Raw genomic sequence first — 19122 nt, 5'->3', positions numbered from 1 at the left:
AAATACTGTTTAATACGTTTATGTGAGCCTGTAGATTGGCTGCTTCTTCACAACACAAAGCTTTCTCCTTCTTTCTCCCTCCTCGTTTCCCCTCTCTCCTCCTCCCTGCCCCTGCCTTCATTAGACCATGCTGCGCGGCTTGTAACAGTGCAGTAATCACATATGGTGCAGGGCACACACACACACACACACACACACACACACACACACACACACACACACACACACACACACACACACACACACACACACACACACACACACACACACACACACACACATAAAGATGTGCTCCCGCGGGCGGCAGCTGCTGATACTAGCTGAAAATAGATCCCTGTTACGCTCAGCACTTTTTCCCTCCTGTGTCCCCTCTGCCTCTGGCGATGCGGTGCAGTACGGTGCGGTATAGTACGGTACGGTATGGTCTAGTATGGTACGGTACGGTGTAGTACGGTACAGTGTTTTATCAGCAGCGGATGCAGCGCGGGGGCCCGGCTACAACGCATGCATGGCCTGTATGCATGCCTCATTTCAATGCAACATACCACGTCACCTAAATACACAACTAGCTGGATCCATATATTGAGTGGCCGTATGTGCGTATGCGTGTGCGTGTGTGTGTGTGTGTGTGTGTGCGTGCGCGCGCGCGTGCGTGCGTGCATGCATGTGTGTTCGTGTGTAACGCTGCAGACATGTTAGAGCAGATATTGCTGTGCTCATCAGCCGAGCAGATTGTCCACTCAAAGCCTCTCCCCTCCCCCAGTCTGCCACGCTCAGCCTCCCACCCACCCACCCATGCACAGGCATCCGCACGCACGCACGCACGCACGCACGCACGCACGCACGCACGCACGCACGCACGCACGCACGCACGCACGCACACACACACACACACACACACACACCACCCCCACCACCCCCACACAGATATGGAGTCAGCAGCTTCCTCTTAACAATGACAGATAGGCACAGTGTGGTTGTACTGTTTGTCTGTTACCTCGGCTGGAATGGATACCCGCGAGAATAGGTGATCTACAAGCTCGCAATGTGTCAATGCAATGCAATGTGTCAATGCAAGGGCGCATTGTGAGCTTGTAGATTGTCTATTTTTGTTATTCGTTGTACGACAAAGTATATGCACTAGGGCTTTAGGAGTTAACAGCATTCTAGGGATGCAAGGTGAAATAGAGATAATATTCAGCTTTGTTTACTGGAAAAAAGAAGCAAAAAGCAAATACATATTATTTTGAAAACAAAAGAAAAAAGCCATTCCCAAACAGAGTCTGGCAAGGAGTCTATGTGGGTTTCTAGGTAAGATGAATGAATGCTTTGTTCATAGTGTTAACATTTTCAAAAGAAGAAATAGAAACTTGGCTGATAGTGGTATAAAAAAAACAGAAAGGGGGAATAGTGGTATAAAAAAAACAGAAAGGGGGAATAGTGGTATAAAAAAAACAGAAAGGGGGAATAGTGGTATAAAAAAAAGAAAGGGGGAATAGTGGTATAAAAAAAAGAAAGGGTGAATAGTGGTATAAAAAAAAGAAAGGGGGAATAGTGGTATAAAAAAACAGAAAGGGGGAAAAAAAACAAGGTCTTTTTTTGCAGGTGAGTAAACAAAAAGTCCCATAACACTGCGAGGAAGGCATAGTAAAACAGGCCGGCTGCCTGCAGTAAACTCGCTGCTTTCAAGGAACAGAGGGTCAGAATACATTTCGGTTTGGGTTATTTTCACAATGATAAAGCATAGCAGCACAGACGAGAGGTGAGAGAAAATACAATAACACACGGAGAAAAGCACGAACATGGAAAAAAGAAAGAAAAGGAAACACAGGGAGTTTGTGCAGGTGGGATACAAATCCCAAGGTGCTGCTGAGTAGACGCAGCCTAAGACAATGCACACTGTGGAACTGGTGACATGTGTGGAGATATGTTTGCTTTATTTATACCATGGTAAAAAGCAGCGATACAATTGTCCCAAAAACTTCCATACACACATTGTTCCATACAATGATACATTGCTGTGTAACAAAAGATGAATTAGAACAGTGGTTCTCAAACATTTTAGGACCCCCATACCTCTTGAGAGAGTACAAATGGAACCAAATGGTTCCCTTTGTACGCTCTCAGAGTTACAGACCTGTAAGGGTCCATTTGGAACCCTCTCAAGGCCTGGACCCCACTTTGAGAACCATTGGAGTAGAATTATTAACCGCATGACATGAGCCGTAGCATCCCTATTGGGCCTATCGTAATTAGCCTGGCTAATAAGCCAGACCGAATCAGCTTATTAGCCAGGCTATATCGTAATACCTGTCAATATTGACAAAAACAGGTGCACGCACATTCTGCAAAAATAGCTGATCTATAAGCTGAGCTAATTGATAAAACACTATAATAGGAAGCTAATACAGAAAGATGTACAAGAAGAATGTGCAGATGATGAGATTATTTTTTTTGTAAGTCCCTTTTTAAGTCATCTACATATCTGCCTAGCACAGTAACAGAGCATAATTATCCTCTATATTACTATGCTAGGAACAGTCTATACAAAATGTGTTTGTATGCAGACAGATGTGTATTTAGCATACCCAGCATCTGTTTAGAGGCTGATGCCCAAAATCATAACAAACATTTGACATAATGCCTCCCGTTGTTCCATTTGTATCTAATGATGTAAAGCAATGGCTTTATGTTCCCGAAGTTAGTAGTAAATACACCCTGATGGAAACTCATTGAAAATACTTTTTTCTTTCATCCAGTACAACATGGTGTGATTTTGGGGTTAAGGCCTAAATGTTAAAACTAGGCTTTAATGAGGTAATCTGATGGATGTGACAGATTTATCATATCGGTTACACTGTGCAACTTGTACTTCAAGTCACAGTCATGGATACTGCCTGATTTATTCTTGGTTGCATGCTACTGTGTATATATAGCAGAGACTTAGAAATCACCCCATACAAGTAGGCCTATTGTATTTGTTAGTACAATAGTCATGTAGTACACATGTTGATTCTTACATTTGTTTGCACAAATGTTCAGAACGTGACTTAGATAGCATGTTATTTATAAGGATGGTTTCAAATGTATATAATGTTAGATAAGGTGCATTCATATAGCACGTTTATCGTGCACATACACTTACATATGTGTAAATACAGTAGATGCTTGTAGTATATTTACTGCACATTACTGAACATAACACATAGGCCTACTACAAGCATATATATGCTTGTAGTAGGCATATTTGTTGTGTTTTGTTCTTAATTATTGATTTTGATATTCCTATCATTGCTGCTGCAATGTTGAGGAACCGAAACCAAATTGTATATTAAATGTAATGTTTGTGTACTGTAAATCTATGAGGTTATATTTGCTATTTATCTTCATGTAAAAAGGAATTTACTGTAACATGGTAGCGTTTCAGAAGATCCTTTGTAGTCTCATTCCGTTTGTGCACAGACTGGGTCTGGATTCTTGCTAATTGTGTTGCATGTCATTCCCTTTTTCTTGTCAGTCCTCGCAGTGCTAACACTACCAGAATGACAGCAGAGACGTATAAAAAGAATCTCTTTAAATAACGCGAACAGTTGGTAGTTAAAGAACATTGAACAAAGCAGTGTTAGTGTTGTATTCTGAAGATAATTCACAGATTTCAAATGGCCGAGATGTAGGCTATACAGGTCTGGAGTGGTTAATGCATGTTTTGTAATAATAATCAAAATCTACAACAACTAAAGTTTTCAAATAAATGTAGTGGAGTAAAAGTATACAATATTTGGATCCGAGATGTAGTGGAGTAGAAGAAGTCAAAATATTGGAAATTGGCAATACTAACGTAAAGTACAGATACCTCAACATTGTACTTAAGTACAGTACTTGAGTAAATGTACTTAGTTACATTCCACAGCTGCTGTGTAGGATGGGCCAGGCACTCGCCAGGAGGCTTGCATGCGTCTTCGGAGACAGCGATCTTAACCACTACAACATATCATTAAACACGAGGGGAATCGCTTTTTTTTCTCCTTCCCTTCATGCCGCTTAACTGCAAATCAAGTCCAGTGTGGCTCCCGGGTAAAACGGTAAACGTCTCACATTTTGACCTTTAATTATACTACCTCCATCTGGTCAAATGGGGTAATAACACCGATGGAGAGGTGCGCTCACATCCTCCACATTTAAAGCCTCAACACTTTGTTTGAAAAAACAGGCAATCCGCAAGCTTGCAGTGCATTGTGAACTTGTAGATCGGCTATTTCCACCTATAAGGCAAAAGCTAAAAGCAAAGTTACTATATTTACCCAGGGTAACTGGACTAAGCATCAGATACTTGTTTACAGCCAGGCCCTGCTCATAGAACATTTCATGGTAGTGGTTCAATGCCTTGCTCAAGGGCACTTCAGCGGTGGTAATTATAACGTGCCGGTCCGGGGACCTACCGGTATCAAGACCGCTCCGCAACCCGGTCGGCCACCGTTGCCACCGCTGCCACACCGCCTGCCACAGGCGTCTATTAATGCACATAATAGGAGACTGGATGCCACTGATTGAAAGGGGTTAATCTAGTTATACAATGTCAAGCCTCCAGTGGAGTAAATCATGGAATGGAAACAAAGCTGTGATGGGGGAAAATATAAATGGGGGGGGGGGAAACAATAAAGCCTTATATAAGACAAGGAAGGGGAACAACTCAAACCCAAACATTTGTCCTTTTTCCTAGAAGATGGATGTTGAAGCCATCCATTTTCCTAGAGGATCCATCGAGCATGTTGAAGCCATCCATTCTGAGACTCAATCACATGACCTCAAGTGATTCTTTCTTTCTTTCTTTCTTTCTTTCTTTCTTTCTTTCTTTCTTTCTTTCTTTCTTTCTTTCTTTCTTTCTTTCTTTCTTTCTTTCTTTTTCTAATTCTTCTTCTTCCCAGATATCCTCATACATGCTGCGTAGTTTCTTTCTTCTTCTTCTTCTTTTTCTTCTCTTCCCCAAACGGAAAAAAACATAAAGCAAATCCTGTGGTTTTTGGAAGCTTGATTGCTAAGGAGGCAAACTCCTGTTTTACTAGCAGGGTGTCTGGTCACACACACACACACACACACAGTCACACACACACACACACACACACACACACACACACACACACACACACACACACACACACACACACACACACACACACACACACACACACACCACACACCACACACACACACACACACACCTAGGATAATTCATCTTGTGTTATCTACCCCTTCTCCAACACAACAAAAGCAGCTAAACAATCAGTAAGCAGCAGTCTCATTAAAATCCCATTGTGTCTCGTTCTGTTCTGTTCTGTGCACTGACTTACATCTGTGCGTTCACTTGTTATGTCTTGTAAGGAGGACTTTGCATCACTCAGCCCCTGAAAAAGGTGCTTTGAAGGATGAACAATATCTAGCCCTGAGATTCAAAGTGAATCCACTCACTGTAATTGCTTTTTCTAGTAGTACACACCTTGATGGCTTGTGTGTGTGTGTGTGTGTGTGTGTGTGTGTGTGTGTGTGTGTGTGTGTATGTGTATGTGTATGTGTATGTGTATGTGTATGTGTATGTGTATGTGTGTGTGTGTGTGTGTGTGTGTGTGTGTGTGTGTGTGTGTGTGCAGGTGCGGGTGTGCGGGTGTGCGTGCATGCGTGCGCGTGCGTGTGTTTGATCACAGTCCCCCACACAGTCTTAACAGTCATCACCCAGTGGTAGGAGCCACAATGGGAATGGTGCATATTGTTGCCGTGAGCTTGCAGATCTGTTTTGGACATACAAGGTTTCCACCAATGAATACAGACTGGTAGTAACAATAGTGACCCCGTGTGAACCCACTGCGGGCAGCCAAACAGTGGACAAGCCCTAGTATTAACCACTTTATCCATGGCGTACCTATTTCCAGCATGTCATTCATAATAATAAGTTCTATAAATGCACCAAGTCTCTGTCTGTGTGTGAATTCGAGACACGCGTTCCACACCCCCACAGGGAGTGCAGTGCCCAGTGTCGAGTCGGTCAGACCCACGGTTGTCCAAGAACCACCCCAAAATGGCCTCTGCCCGGGCTCTGGACAGGGCCACTGCCCAGTGTCCAGACATCATTCTGACGTCTGCATAGACTCCATATTTGGGCATACCTGACAAAGAACTCCATATATGGGCATAAAAGGGACACAGCCATACTATCTGGGTGAGGCATGCACTTCCAACTTGCATCGTTCCAAGTAGGCCAATGCCCAACGGGCACCGCTGTAACGGGCACCGCTGTAGAGGCTCCAACGGGCACCGCTCGGCTCTAGTAATAATAATAACTAGAAAAAGTGCCCCAGTGACACATTGTAAGCTTGTAGAAAAAGTATTTTCAAAAATACTATAAAAAAAAGTTGTATTTGTATTGAACGAATTTCGAAGATTTCCTAAATACAACTTAAGTGGTTAAAGCCAGCACTGCCAAGATGGCCCTGCTTTCTCTGTGTCGTGTGTGTCTTCGTAGCACCAGCAAGCGGACTTGTGCAGGCTCAGGAGTTTACCTAATTATCTAGCATTAAGTCTAAATGGAAGGCTTCCCTTGCTTCCCTCTCATCCCATGCCACATGGCTACAACGAGGATAAGCCGCATTATTACAAACCGTTAGGCTTTACAGCCACTTTGTCTTGGGGCTGTCTGCCTGCGCTGATGCACACAGTGAGACAGAGATACTGTGGGAGTGAACGGAATGAACTCCCCATTGCAGTTAGAACTGCAAACTCACTCCCAATCTTCCGCCGTAGTCTGAAAACTCACCTCTTCAGACTCCACCTTAGCCCGTAGTAGCACTGCCCATTGCCCTAGCCTCGATGACCTTGCAGGCGCATGTGAAGGCTAAAATATGTAATTTAGATAGCATATTATGTAGACATAGCATTCTATAGTGGTTTCATTGTACAGATATGCTAGACGGATGTTAGGTTCTTAGTTTACTCATGATCCTAGTTGATGTATTTGATGTATAACCTTGTGTTGTTCTTGCTTACTGTAAATCACCCTGGATTAAGAGAGTCTGCTAAATGCCTAAATTGTAAATTGTAAATTGAATCTCCATTCAGGACATGGAACCCATCAGAATCAGAAACAACTTTATTGCCACATAACAAGATTGCAGGCGTAAAAGAGAGGGCAAACTATAGAGAGTATGCGCATGCTTAAAGTGAATGGCACATCGAGTGGCAAAGCAACATGCAAAGTGAGTTTAACATTGTTTAATGTTGTTTAATGCATCAGATCAGACTTTTCTGTGTGGATGTATGGGCTGTCGAGGCCAGAAAGTAGTTTTTGGCCACTCAGTAGGTGTTCCTGCATAACTTCCGGGTTTGATGATGATGTCACACGCATACCCTCTATTTATTTGTGCAGGCTCTCAACGTTACAGGAAAAGAGGGAATAGAGTAGAAGGGTACACAGAACTGCAAGATGTTCAAAAGTGTTTAATAATATATAATAGTAATGGATAGATAGCACTATGGATTCTGAAGTGCTTCTTGTGCAGGTGGAAAACATTCAGTGCAGGGTTAAAGAAAGGAAGAACAGAGCAGCAGGTGTAAAATCATCAAACATGAGTGTCAACATGGAGAAGCCGTGAGTCTGAGTCTTTCAGCCCAGGGTCAGATGCTGTGTGTGGATGATAAAGTGGAATTCTGCTCTTTCACAAACTCCCAGCAATAACTTTTTATTTTCCAGTCCACATTAGCAGAAACTGCACCCATAAATGGTCCTAACAATATACTATGATCTGTAGCAACGTGTCATCTTCATCATCATGTAGTTCTTAAGTTTTGTCTCAGAGTAATCTTTCACCAGAAGCGTCATTTCTGAAAATAATCTAGAAAAAAATGACATAAGTCCCATTTCAAAAATATGGAACATATCACATCTACAAGCTCACAACATGTCACATGGCAATGTGTTATTCTTTTGCTTTGGTTTGCTTTTGCATGCCCAAAATAGGGACACGAGGTTGAAAGTGTAAACGTATGGTAGCAGACAAGAAAACACTTGTCACATGTACTGTAGATGGATGGGTGTTGTTTGAGATGCACCGATCTAAAATATAATTAATGTGCCAAAAGGTTTTGAGAGGTGGAGGAAAATATGCATGAAATAATTTAATTTGAGGTTAAATGCGAATGCTATCGAATGCATCGAATGCATCTCCTGGTACCCCAAATGATGCCCCCATTTCATTCCCCCATTTAATTCCGTCTGTCTGTCTGTCTGTCTGTCTGTCTGTCTGTCTGTCTGTCTGTCTGTCTGTCTGTCTGTCTGTCTGTCTGTCTGTCTGTCTGTCTGTCTGTCCGTCCGTCCGTCCGTCCGTCCGTCCGTCCGTCCGTCCGTCCGTCCGTCCGTCCGTCCGTCCGTCCGTCCGTCCGTCTGTCTGTCTGTCTGTCTGTCTGTCCGTCCGTCCAAAATGTTTAACCACATGCACCCTACCATCTCTATCCAGGGCATGTCATTCTGTGAAAATAAAATAACATTTATTTGGGCAAAAGTAGCCCATGTACAAGTTCACAAGTTGTGTGCTTGCCTTGTAGATCAACTATTTTTGGCAAAGAGATTTGGTGTAGAGGGAAACAAAAAGAGCGCCAACTTAAGTATATACCCCTGTGGGACCCCTGTGGGACCCCTGTGGGACCCCTGTGCAGGGACCCAGGTCAAGCAAGTATATAGGCTTCTATAGAGAGCTGGTGGGAGCTCAACACATCCATGCTTGATCCTGGACCCCCTCCACTGGTCTCAGATGGAATTCCACCACAGCCCCTTTCTCTGCTCCCGAGCCACACTCCCTCCTCACATTCCGACTGTCTGTCAAAATTAATAGAAATTGCAACGGGGGAGTGTGCTGCGTCCATCATATTAAAGATGAGAGAATCAGATTCCCTTACATAGACAGACTGTAGGCTACAGTGAACAGAATCTTGTAAAAAGTCAGTGAGAAATATGAACACACATGAGACATGAAACAGATGACAGGGACAGGGGGGGGGGGCGACTGATATATCACTTTGCCCGATATAGTAGTGGATTAGAATGAAAATCAAGCGATAATCAGCAGTAGGTTATACTTATCAAGATGATCTTACTGCATCGTATCGGCAGATATGCAGCCCATCTACTTTTCTTTTTTTACTAATCGCACATCTACAAGCTGTGAGCTTGCAGATCGGCTGTTTATGAACGTTTTTCAACAGAGCTTAAGTTGTTAAAAAAAATCTGTTCATGTGTTTGTATAATGATATTGAATAATATAGGCCTACCTTAAATGTTACAATATTTGGCATTTCAAAATAAATGTGTCAAACCCACTGCCTGCAGGACAGACAGGGGTGTATGTGCTTGAACCAAAGGGTTATTGTGATGAACATGAGGCTGCACACACAACCTGCCACCAACCAACAAGCACCAGTTTTTATTTACCATTGTAAAGAATGTTCGCTGCTGACCCGATGAAAGATTAAATGGTACTTTACAGTGTTTGTTTATGGTCATTAGAGCTGTCGGGTTGTCTCAGCACACTCCGAGGGCCGCGAACAAAGGCTGCGCTGATCGTAATGCTGGCAATTTCCCTGTTTTTTCGCAGGTCACTGCCAGGGGATTCGCCCCATTGTTGCAGTTTGCCTACACTGCTAAGCTGTTACTCAGCAGAGACAACATCCAGGAGGTCATCCGCTGTGCTGAATTCCTGCGCATGCACAACCTGGAGGACTCGTGCTTTCGATTCCTGGAGGCCCAGCTGCGCAGCGAAGACGACGGCCTTCTGCTCTGCCGCAAGGTGGCCGGCGGCGAGGCCAAGAACTCGGAGGACGAGGACATGCAGCCGGAGGTGGTCCGGCCTCCTATCACCTCCTCCTCCTCCCCGAAGTCGCGGCGGCGAGCGGACGGCCTCGCGTCCTTGCGTCGGCCCGACGACGAGTCGCGGCTAGCGGCGTCCGCGCCCGGGGGCTTCGGGTCCCCGGACGGACGGCTGGACTACGACCGGCACGGGGCGTCGTCGGACCTGCCCCGCTGCCCCAAATACAGGAAGTACCAGTGGGCCTGCAACAAGCACAATAACGACACCTCGTCACACACCAGTACCTCAGGTTTTCCAAGCACATTAAAGGAGAGCAGCGTGGGCGACTCGCCGCCACAGGGCCCGGGTCGGCTGCCGGCGCTGGCCCAAATCAAGGTGGAGCCACGGGCGGAGGAGGTGGCCATCTCACTATGCCTGTCCGGGGACGAACAGGAGGCCAGGGACAAGGACGACGTGACGGCCATGGAGATGGACTGCCCCGTGTCCACGACGGAGAGAACCAAGAGAACCAAGTCTCCCTCCTGCCTCCGAGCCTTCTTCAAGAAAGGGGCGGTGGACCTGCCCGGCCTGCCCAGCGCCCCACAGCAGCTATTCGCCAACAGACTCGTCTGCCCCGCCCAGGACAAAGGAACCTCTCAGGGAGATCACAAAAAAGACCTCAGGCCTTTCGCCGGCGGGGAGCTGGGCCCGTCCGTCCCGTCCCCGCAGGACGTCGTGGACGGCTTCCCCGCTGGCCTGTCGCTCAGGTCGGCCTCCTGCGACGGCGTCTGCAAGCAGGAGGCGGAGCTGGACCGCCGCAGCAGCGTCATCTTCTCCTCGGGGGCGTCCTGCGAACGCCTGAGTGGGACGCCGGCGCACTCCTACCCCGGCGAGAACTCGCTGGAGATGGACCTCTCTAACGAGCACACGCCCATGAAGGGCCTGTGGGCCGGCGCCAGCCAGTCCCTCCCCAGCTCCCAGACGTACTGCCCGGGCGGCGGCGGTGGCGGCGCCGTCACGCCCTCCTCCGCCGCGGACCCCCCTCTCCTGTGCCGCCCGCGGCCCAACACCAGCTGCCCCGTGCCAATCAAGGTGTGCCCGCGCTCGCCGCCCTGCGAGACGCGCACGCGCACCTCCAGCTCCTGCTCGTCCTACTCCTACGCTGAGGACGGCAGCGGGGGCTCGCCGTGCAGCCTGCCCCAGTTCGAGTTCTCCTCGTCGCCGTGCTCCATGAGCGTGGCACGCTGCCTCAATAACGCCGACCCCGGTGCCGAGCAGGGCGGCGGGGTGGGCGTCGACGCGCTCTTCGGCCCGGTGCGCCCCGCCAAGATCAAGTGCGAGCAGTCGTACGTCACCAACTCCAGCGACGAGTCGGGCTCCTTCTCAGAGGGAGACAGCGTGCAGGAGCGCGGGCCAGAGGTGAGTGTGTCAAATAACTGTTATTATTTTTCATCAGTGGTTCCCTCGACCTGGGGCCTTGTCTGTTTGAGGGGTGGTCACAAATGTAAGAAAATACTGTGGCACAAAATCATTACTTACATTCACCTGCTGTCTGCCTTTACAGTATATGTTCTCATTGTGATAGCAGTATATAGTCAGTATAGTAGAAAAGGAACCCTGTGGTTGTGGTGAGGCAGACTGTAGGGAAAAAATACTGAGGCACTTAGAAAAAACATATTTTAATGTATTTTACAGATGAGCAAGGCGTTTCGACACTTGGGTCTTCAACACAGTGTCAGTATACTTTTCAAAAAGCGTCGACCCACAAGCTCACAACGCATCGCATCACAGCACGTTCTGAGCTTGTAGCCGATGTACAGTAGTAAGAACTGGGGAGAGCTCCAAGGAAACAAGGCTGTGAACCACTGTCCTATCATGTTAATACTATGTAATGTGGCCATGGCACTCTGTCCCACCTCGGCTAATTAGAGCTGCGGTGGCCCCGTGCTCTCCAGGTCTGCATTAGCAGTCATTAAATCATCGTGTATAGCAGACGCGGGGCGGTTAGGTATGAGATTTACAGCACCACCAAAGGGCATAGATGTGCTTTGATTTTATTAATCTGCTGTATGCACTACTGGATATCTGTGTAATGAGTCTGAATGCGAGAGATCCGAATGTAGCCAGAGGATTCTGAGCTCTCACCGGGTGGAGGCGTGGATTCTTCGAGGAATGTGATTGGTGGAGAGGTGTTTGTGTGCATGCGTGCGTGCGTGCGTGCGTGCGTGCGTGCGTGCGTGCGTGCGTGCGTGCGTGCGTGCGTGCGTGCGTGCGTGCGTGTGTTTCTGAGCCAGAAGGGTCAGGATTCTCTAAGGGACAGACTGGCCCTCTGATGTTATTCCTCGCAGCGCTCTCCTCCATCCCCCCGTCAGTGCCAGCTCAGCCTAACTAGCTCATGTCAGCCTCCGCCACAAACCCTGACATCTATAATCCGCCTCTCATAAATATGCTCGTGATCATGCTCACGGTAGCTAGGCACGCCAGCATTTGGGCTACTGACATTTGTGGTTGATCACCAATTTGTTGCTGTCGCTGTGAAGGTGCGTTGCATGTCACAAAGAGCGTACAGCCTTTGAATTATTGCAGTGATATTGCCTGCCGCAATTATGATTGTGCATATTTTGCATAATCGTTCGAATCGTTTCCATTATCTGTATAAAAATATCAGGATGAAATGAACATGTCATATCTCCATCTTCATCTCCATCACAAAATATTTTGTGAGCTTGTAGCTCGGCTATTTTTGAGCGGTGTAAGCGCTCCAATGACTAACTTTGTGTGTCTGTGGGTGGGTCTGTATGTATGAGCACGAGGCCTATGTATGAGCACGAGGCCTCAACTGCTGCAATACCGCTGGGCCTAAGTGTTGCTGTTGAGCTTCACACTGAGTACAGTACAGTACAGTACAGTACAGTACAGTACAGTACAGTACAGTACAGTACAGTACAGTACAGTACAGTACAGTACAGTACAGTACAGTACAGTACAGTACAGTACAGTACAGTACAGTATGAGTACATACTCGTACAGTACTGTACAGTACAGAGTACTGAGTACTGTACAGTACGAGTTGTACAGGAGTTCAGTAACTATAACAATTACAGTACAGTTGCACCGCTCAGTTCACACGGGTGTGATTTTTAGGGTTACGTTAGGGTTTGAAAGTAAGTATAAGTAGGTACATTATTCATTTGAATTATTGGTACCAGTCATTGTCATTTATTTGTATATTTCAGTAATCGGCTTTAAAGCTGTAACTGTCCTCTTCTGCCCCAGATTTGAACCTGGTTTCCTGCCAGAGTGCTGATGCTTGTTAGTACCATTGAGCTAATAGAGCCTGATCAAAATGTGTCAGATCCTGTGTCTAGGTGAGACATGACCTTCGACATGATCTACAGTTGGAGGCCATCGATATTGTCCTTTTCTTTTTGCTGAGGTTTGCGTGATCTGCGCAAAAGGACAGTTAACCCATTTTGGGCGGGAACCCCTTTTGGTGTTTTAAACATTATGTTATAATTTAGCTATTGAAAAATAGCAAGCTCGTAGCGCGCCACCGAGTGGCGCGCTACGAGCTTGTAGGTCTGCTATTTTTTTTAAATCGTGAAAATATTTATTTCAGAAAACTGGAGGATTTAGAAGGATTTTTTTAAATTTTGAGGTCAGGCCTAAATGGGTCAAATAATAAGGGACAATATCGGTGGCACCCAACTGTAGGTGAGCAGGGAGACAAAATACAACCACCCCAATTGTATAACTTATATTGTAATAATGTATTTCTACCATACAGAACATACAAGTTTATTCATGAGAAAAAAATAAAAATACATATTGTACAATGCATCACACCACGACGCACCGTGTGCTTGTAGATAGGCTATTTTCTAAAACGTTTGACAACTTTTGAAACATTTGAGTAATTTATTTGACTTTGTACATTTTTAGTTACAGGGAAAATATTTGAATAGAGAGCTTTTACTTGTGAAAGATTTTCACATTATGATATTGCTACTTTTACTTTAAGTAAATTCTTCCACCCCTGGTGAGTGATCATCAGTGGGCAGAGAGGTGTGGAACGTTCCACCACACGCTACAGTGCTGACAAGGATAGATGGACGGCCAATCCTCTAATCATCATCCCACTAATCCTGGCAGGCCAGACGTACTCAGGGCTGCCCGCTCAGCCAGACGACTGTTGTTGTTTACTTGGGGAAAGATCAGTGCAGGACAGACTAAACAGGCAGTGACAGTCACTTGTGTAACAGTTTGACGCCTTTCACTTTGCCAAGGGAAAATGAGAGACCAAATCATTGTTATGTGTCGACAGGGTAAACGCTTTGATGCCCCGCTCGAATTTCACCTTCAAAATGACATTACATTTAATTTACCGAGGGGAAATGAAGGAATGAATGGAAATTAAATGTAATCATCATCAGAAGAGTCCTGCTACTGATAAGGCATTAGGGTTGCATACCACATGGGTGCAATGCCCTGACAGCCTGGCATGGGTCCCTGGTTTGATTCCCGGGCCATTGGCTCAATGTCTTTTTACCCTATACTGTCTCTCGCCAGTCGCCACAGTTCCTGTCTCTCTCATCACTACCGCTGCCTTAAAGGCTTAAAAATGCAGGGGGGAGGGTTATCCCTGATAGATATAAGAGCTCAATTTCACAGTGTGAAACGTAAATGAAAACTCTAGGTGTTTAACTGATGCTCTCTCTCTGTACCTGAGCAAGCAGCTACGCAGAGGGTGTTACATTATGAGTAAATGTTTTGCACTTTCAAGCGAGTAGCGATTCCTTAATGTCTTAGCGACACGCAGAGACATATCTGGACCGTTTAGGGTCTCCACATGGTCCGACCTCTTAGCTGCTATAGTCTATCCTTCCATCCCATAATTATGCCAACTGAGCCAAATGTTTGATTCGAGCATGCAGAATTAGTTTTGATGTGCCTGGTGGACAGACGAAGGTGCTCTGTTTTTCCTGGCCTTAGTGCACAAGGGGGTTCGGAGAAGAAAGAGAGAGAGAAAAGGGGGGGGGGGGGATGAGAGAGAGAGAGAAACTGGTGCGTTGCCATGGTGATCAGATCCATAGAGCAAGTCCCCCACTTCACGAAGAAGCCTGTTTTATGCTCTGTCGCACAACGGTGCTGAGCGGCGAAAATAGCCGACCCACAAGCTCACGACACGTCGCTGACTCGCTGATGCAACCGTGCTGTGAGCTCGTAGGTCGGCTATTTTCGGCGCACGGCACGGTCGTGCGGCGGAGTATGAAATCCGGTCCAAAGGGGCTGGAGAGACGTGACAGGTTGTGCCTCTGACCGCGGGGAGAATTAAACACTAGCACACACACAGCACAGCCAGATATAAGAGAGAGAGAGAGAGAGAGAGAGAGAGAGAGAGAGAGAGAGAGAGAGAGAGAGAGCCCCACTGGTAATATGTAATTATTACCTTCATAGCCACACTCACGGGCATTGGTTTAGATTTATAGACCTTTTGGTAAAAGGGGGCCCTTGCCTTCTGAATGCTGCTGCTGTGTGTGAATCACATTGGATTGAGTTACACAAGACTGAGCTGTCACCAAACCCAGGAGACCTGCTCCCCCCCCCCACCACCACCACCACCACCACCACCCAAAGAATGACTCAGAGACATTTCACTTCCCTTTGTCATCTCTGTGTGTGTGTGTGTGTGTGTGTGTGTGTGTGTGTGTGTGTGTGTGTGTGTGTGTGTGTGTGTGTGTGTGTGTGTGTGTGTGTGTGTGTGTGTGCGTGCGTAGGACTGCAAATACAGAATATTTTAGATTGTTCTAACGATTACTTTCTAGATTAATCAAAAAGGCGAGAAGCACTTTCTTCATCAACTAATCAACATGAATTTTTTTTGTATTATCTATTAAATGTATTAAGCTGATTAACCACTTAAGCCCTATTTTATACGTTGTCCTGCAACTGTGCTGCACAGCCATAGGTCCATAGCAGAAATTAAAGCAAAGGTGATTTTTTTTTGCCTGTCGATTAAATCGGCGATTGGATTGTACACCGCGTGCGTGTCGCACATGTGTGTGAGCGTGCGTGTGCACGCACGTGCGTGCGTCACAGGGCACACTCCCGTTGTTGGCACTCCATTGCCACGCACAATATCCTGCCGTCCAATCTGTATTGACTCACATTCAGGATTATCTGCCAGCTTTCCCCTGTGCTATCACTGGGCCGCTGATAAGGTTTATTATGAATGAATGTTTCCCAGGTCTCATTGCCGGCGGCGCTAGTTTGTGGTTTTTGCCCATGGCCTTATAGCAGAGGTCAAGGCAAGGTGCTCAGTTGCTCACAACAGTGAATACAAGGATAGACTAGTGTGCAATACACATGTTTTTTTTTGTCCTTAATGTTATTTTTTTTTAATTGAGTGATTTTAGGTTGTCTTACAAATCCTGTTCTAACCAGTTTTTTTGTTTTTGTTTTTTAATGTTTTTATCAAATCAAATCAAATCAAATGTATTTATATAGCACATTTAAAAACAACTCTCATTGTACCAAAGTGCTTCACAAGGCAGAATATAGCACAATACAATACAATACAATACAATACAATACAATACAATACAATACAATACAATACAATACAATACAATACAATACAATACATATTCTGTGCAGAAGACGTCAATAATAACAGGCAAATAGGACAAAGTAATCTAAAAGGAAAGGTGCAAGATCATGTCGGTGATGCAAAGGCTTGTGAATATATATAGCTATGGTAGCTTAGCTTCCCATCTTAAGCTTTTCACATACTTGACCTGTGCATCTAGGTCAGGGGTTCTCAACCCGTGGGTCGCGACCCCTCGGGGGGTCGCCAAATTATTTTAGGGGGTCCCCAAATTATTTAAAAAAAAAAAAAAAAAGGGGGGGGGGGTTTTAATTTTATTTTCACGATTTTTCAAAAATAGCAGATCTACAAGCTCGTAGCGCGCCACTCGGTGGCGCGCTATGAGCTTGTAGATCTGCTATTTTTCAATAGCTAAATTATAACAATGCTTAAAACACCAAAAGGGGTTCCCACCCAAAATGGTTTAAGGTTATTGTAGCAGTCAATTTATATTGGGGGTCGGGAGGGGGCGGGGCGGGGGTCCCGAGACATTGCCAAAGCATTTCCGGGGGTCCCCGGCCAAAAACGTTGAGAACCCCTGATCTAGGTGACAAACAATTAAAGTGAATGTAAAATGAAGCCCAGTGTCAGCTTACCCTCCTTCTGCTGCCCCTTTAGCCTTTATCTGCTGCAGTGGTTCCCAAACAGGGGATTTTTGGGTCGTGGACCCATTTTTATCGGCCAGGAGGGAAATATCTCTTCTTAAGTTTTGTATTACCGGTACTATAAAAGAAAATATATATTGTTATTGAAAACGATTGAAATGATTCAAAAGAATAAAAAAGAATCACACCCGTGTGAACTGAGTGGTGTAAGGTCTTATATAGACTGATCAGTTGTGGTCTGACGTAATGTCTGACGTAATGAAATCACACCCGTGTGAACTGGGTGACCATAGCAACCATGCTCATTTTTTTGGTACGAACAGACACGTAAACTGTTTTTGAGTGGTGTAAACCACTCCTACAACTGGCTTTGTTAGTTTGTCTGTCTGTCTGTTCGTACCAAAAACTTAGCATGGTTGCTATAGTCACCCAGTTCACACGGGTGTGATTTCATTATGTCAGACATTACGTCAGACCACAGCTGATCAGTCTATATAAGACCTTACACCACTCAGTTCACACGGGTGTGATTTCTTTTGGTACGAACAGACACGTAAACTAACAAAGCCAGTTGTAGGAGTGGTTTACACCACTCAAAAAAAAGAAAGAAGAAGAAAGATACAAGCTATCTACACGTCGCTGTGACACTGTTAGATGAGCTATTTTCACTATTAAATAGGGCTTAAGTGGTCAATTCATTTTTTGTATTATTCATTTGGTTATGTTTGTGTGCTTGGGTCCCGGGAAGACACCAAATGTCTGTTTGGGGTCTGGAGCTGAAGCATTGGGTGAACTGCTGATCTGGTGAAATGAATGCCGCCTCATGCTTCCTGTGTCTCTCTTCATTCCCCCCCCAGTCAGTCAGTCGGTCACCCCTCTGAACCTGACTGTACTGTATAGGGCTGTACAAACAGGCTCAGCCCCCAGGGAGAGAGCTGCTCTCTGGCTGTGTTTGCAGAGCATAATGGCAGGGCCCCTGGTCCAGGCGCTATCGGGGACTATACACGTAATGAACCACTTACACCCTATTGGTTGATTGGAGTCCCTCAGGGCTCTATACTAGTGACTTTTCAGTTTTTGCTCTAGTCTACACTATAAGCTTGCAGATTGGCCACAGTACTGCTAAAGGATTCCCCACGAGATGCTGGGGTTTAAGTGGCCTATTTTAGACTTGCATCGCCGTACGATGGTGTCGCATGATGGCGGAAATAGACCTTCTACTTCTACGCTCAAACAACACGTCTCAATGTAGTGCCTGGAAGTTTGCAATGACTATATGCATTCATATTTGCATTCAAGAATTACTTTCTTTTTTTGCCATTTTTGTGAAGTTAACTAAAAACACAATATTTGTGTACACACAGGTTGGACTGTTTTGTTTATGACAGGTTTACTGGTGGTCTCAAGGGTATTCCAGGAATCTGGATTACCAGCTATTTTGTTTGTCAGATACAGTATGTTTTTTTATTTTGGTTTAAGTGGGCACTTTTGGCAATAAACAAAAATGAGTGTCATTTTCTGCTGGCATGTCCCTTTTTATTTTCGTATCACATTGTCAATTTGATCTTTTGTTTTTACAAAGTAGTATGAACTCCTCTTTAGTTAATCAAACTAATCAAACTATAGCTTTCTCCCAAGCGTTGCTCTGCCTTAGTTCAACAGCTTCCAGTGTGAAATAATTGGCATCTTACAAAGAAAGCTGTGCTTTTTCCAAAGTTCACTGGAAATAATGGAGAGAGCATGTGCAGGGTAGGCACTGATAAAAATAGCCGCACTGTCTGAACTCACTGGAGACAATGAATCCCCCTGGACCGGGAAGGAAGTTCTTGAAGCCTGCTTTGACCCAAGAGGCGCAGTCGCTCCAAGGTGGCCCGAGTCACGTGAGGTCTGTGGGGGTGGGGGTGGGGGGGGGGGGGTCTATGGGGTGGCGTGCTTGTTGTTGTTGTGTGCCTTTTGCATGAGCCACATAATTATGTGCTAAGCCTATAGTTTACAGACCGAAGAATTCGCGACTGGACGGAACTCTTTTAAGCCCGATTTATAT

At 45.5% G+C, this 19122-nt stretch overlaps 1 protein-coding gene across 3 annotated transcripts in view; it reads left to right on the top strand.

Annotated features, from left to right (window-relative positions):
* bach2b (BTB and CNC homology 1, basic leucine zipper transcription factor 2b) overlaps window positions 1-19122 on the top strand; it is a 123574-nt gene that overhangs the window by 91746 nt on the left and 12706 nt on the right. For all 3 annotated transcript variants that reach the window (XM_079526003.1, XM_079526001.1, XM_079526002.1), the window contains one exon: window positions 9636-11246. In XM_079526003.1, coding sequence (XP_079382129.1) covers window positions 9636-11246 — 1611 coding nt within the window. The remainder of the gene's footprint in view (window positions 1-9635; window positions 11247-19122) is intronic.

The sequence above is a fragment of the Electrona antarctica genome (genome assembly GCF_951216825.1).
Source record: "Electrona antarctica genome assembly, chromosome: 17".
NCBI lineage: Eukaryota > Metazoa > Chordata > Actinopteri > Myctophiformes > Myctophidae > Electrona > Electrona antarctica.
The sequence above is the reverse complement of the archived record's forward strand: the minus strand, read 5'-3'. Positions and strand labels throughout refer to the sequence as shown.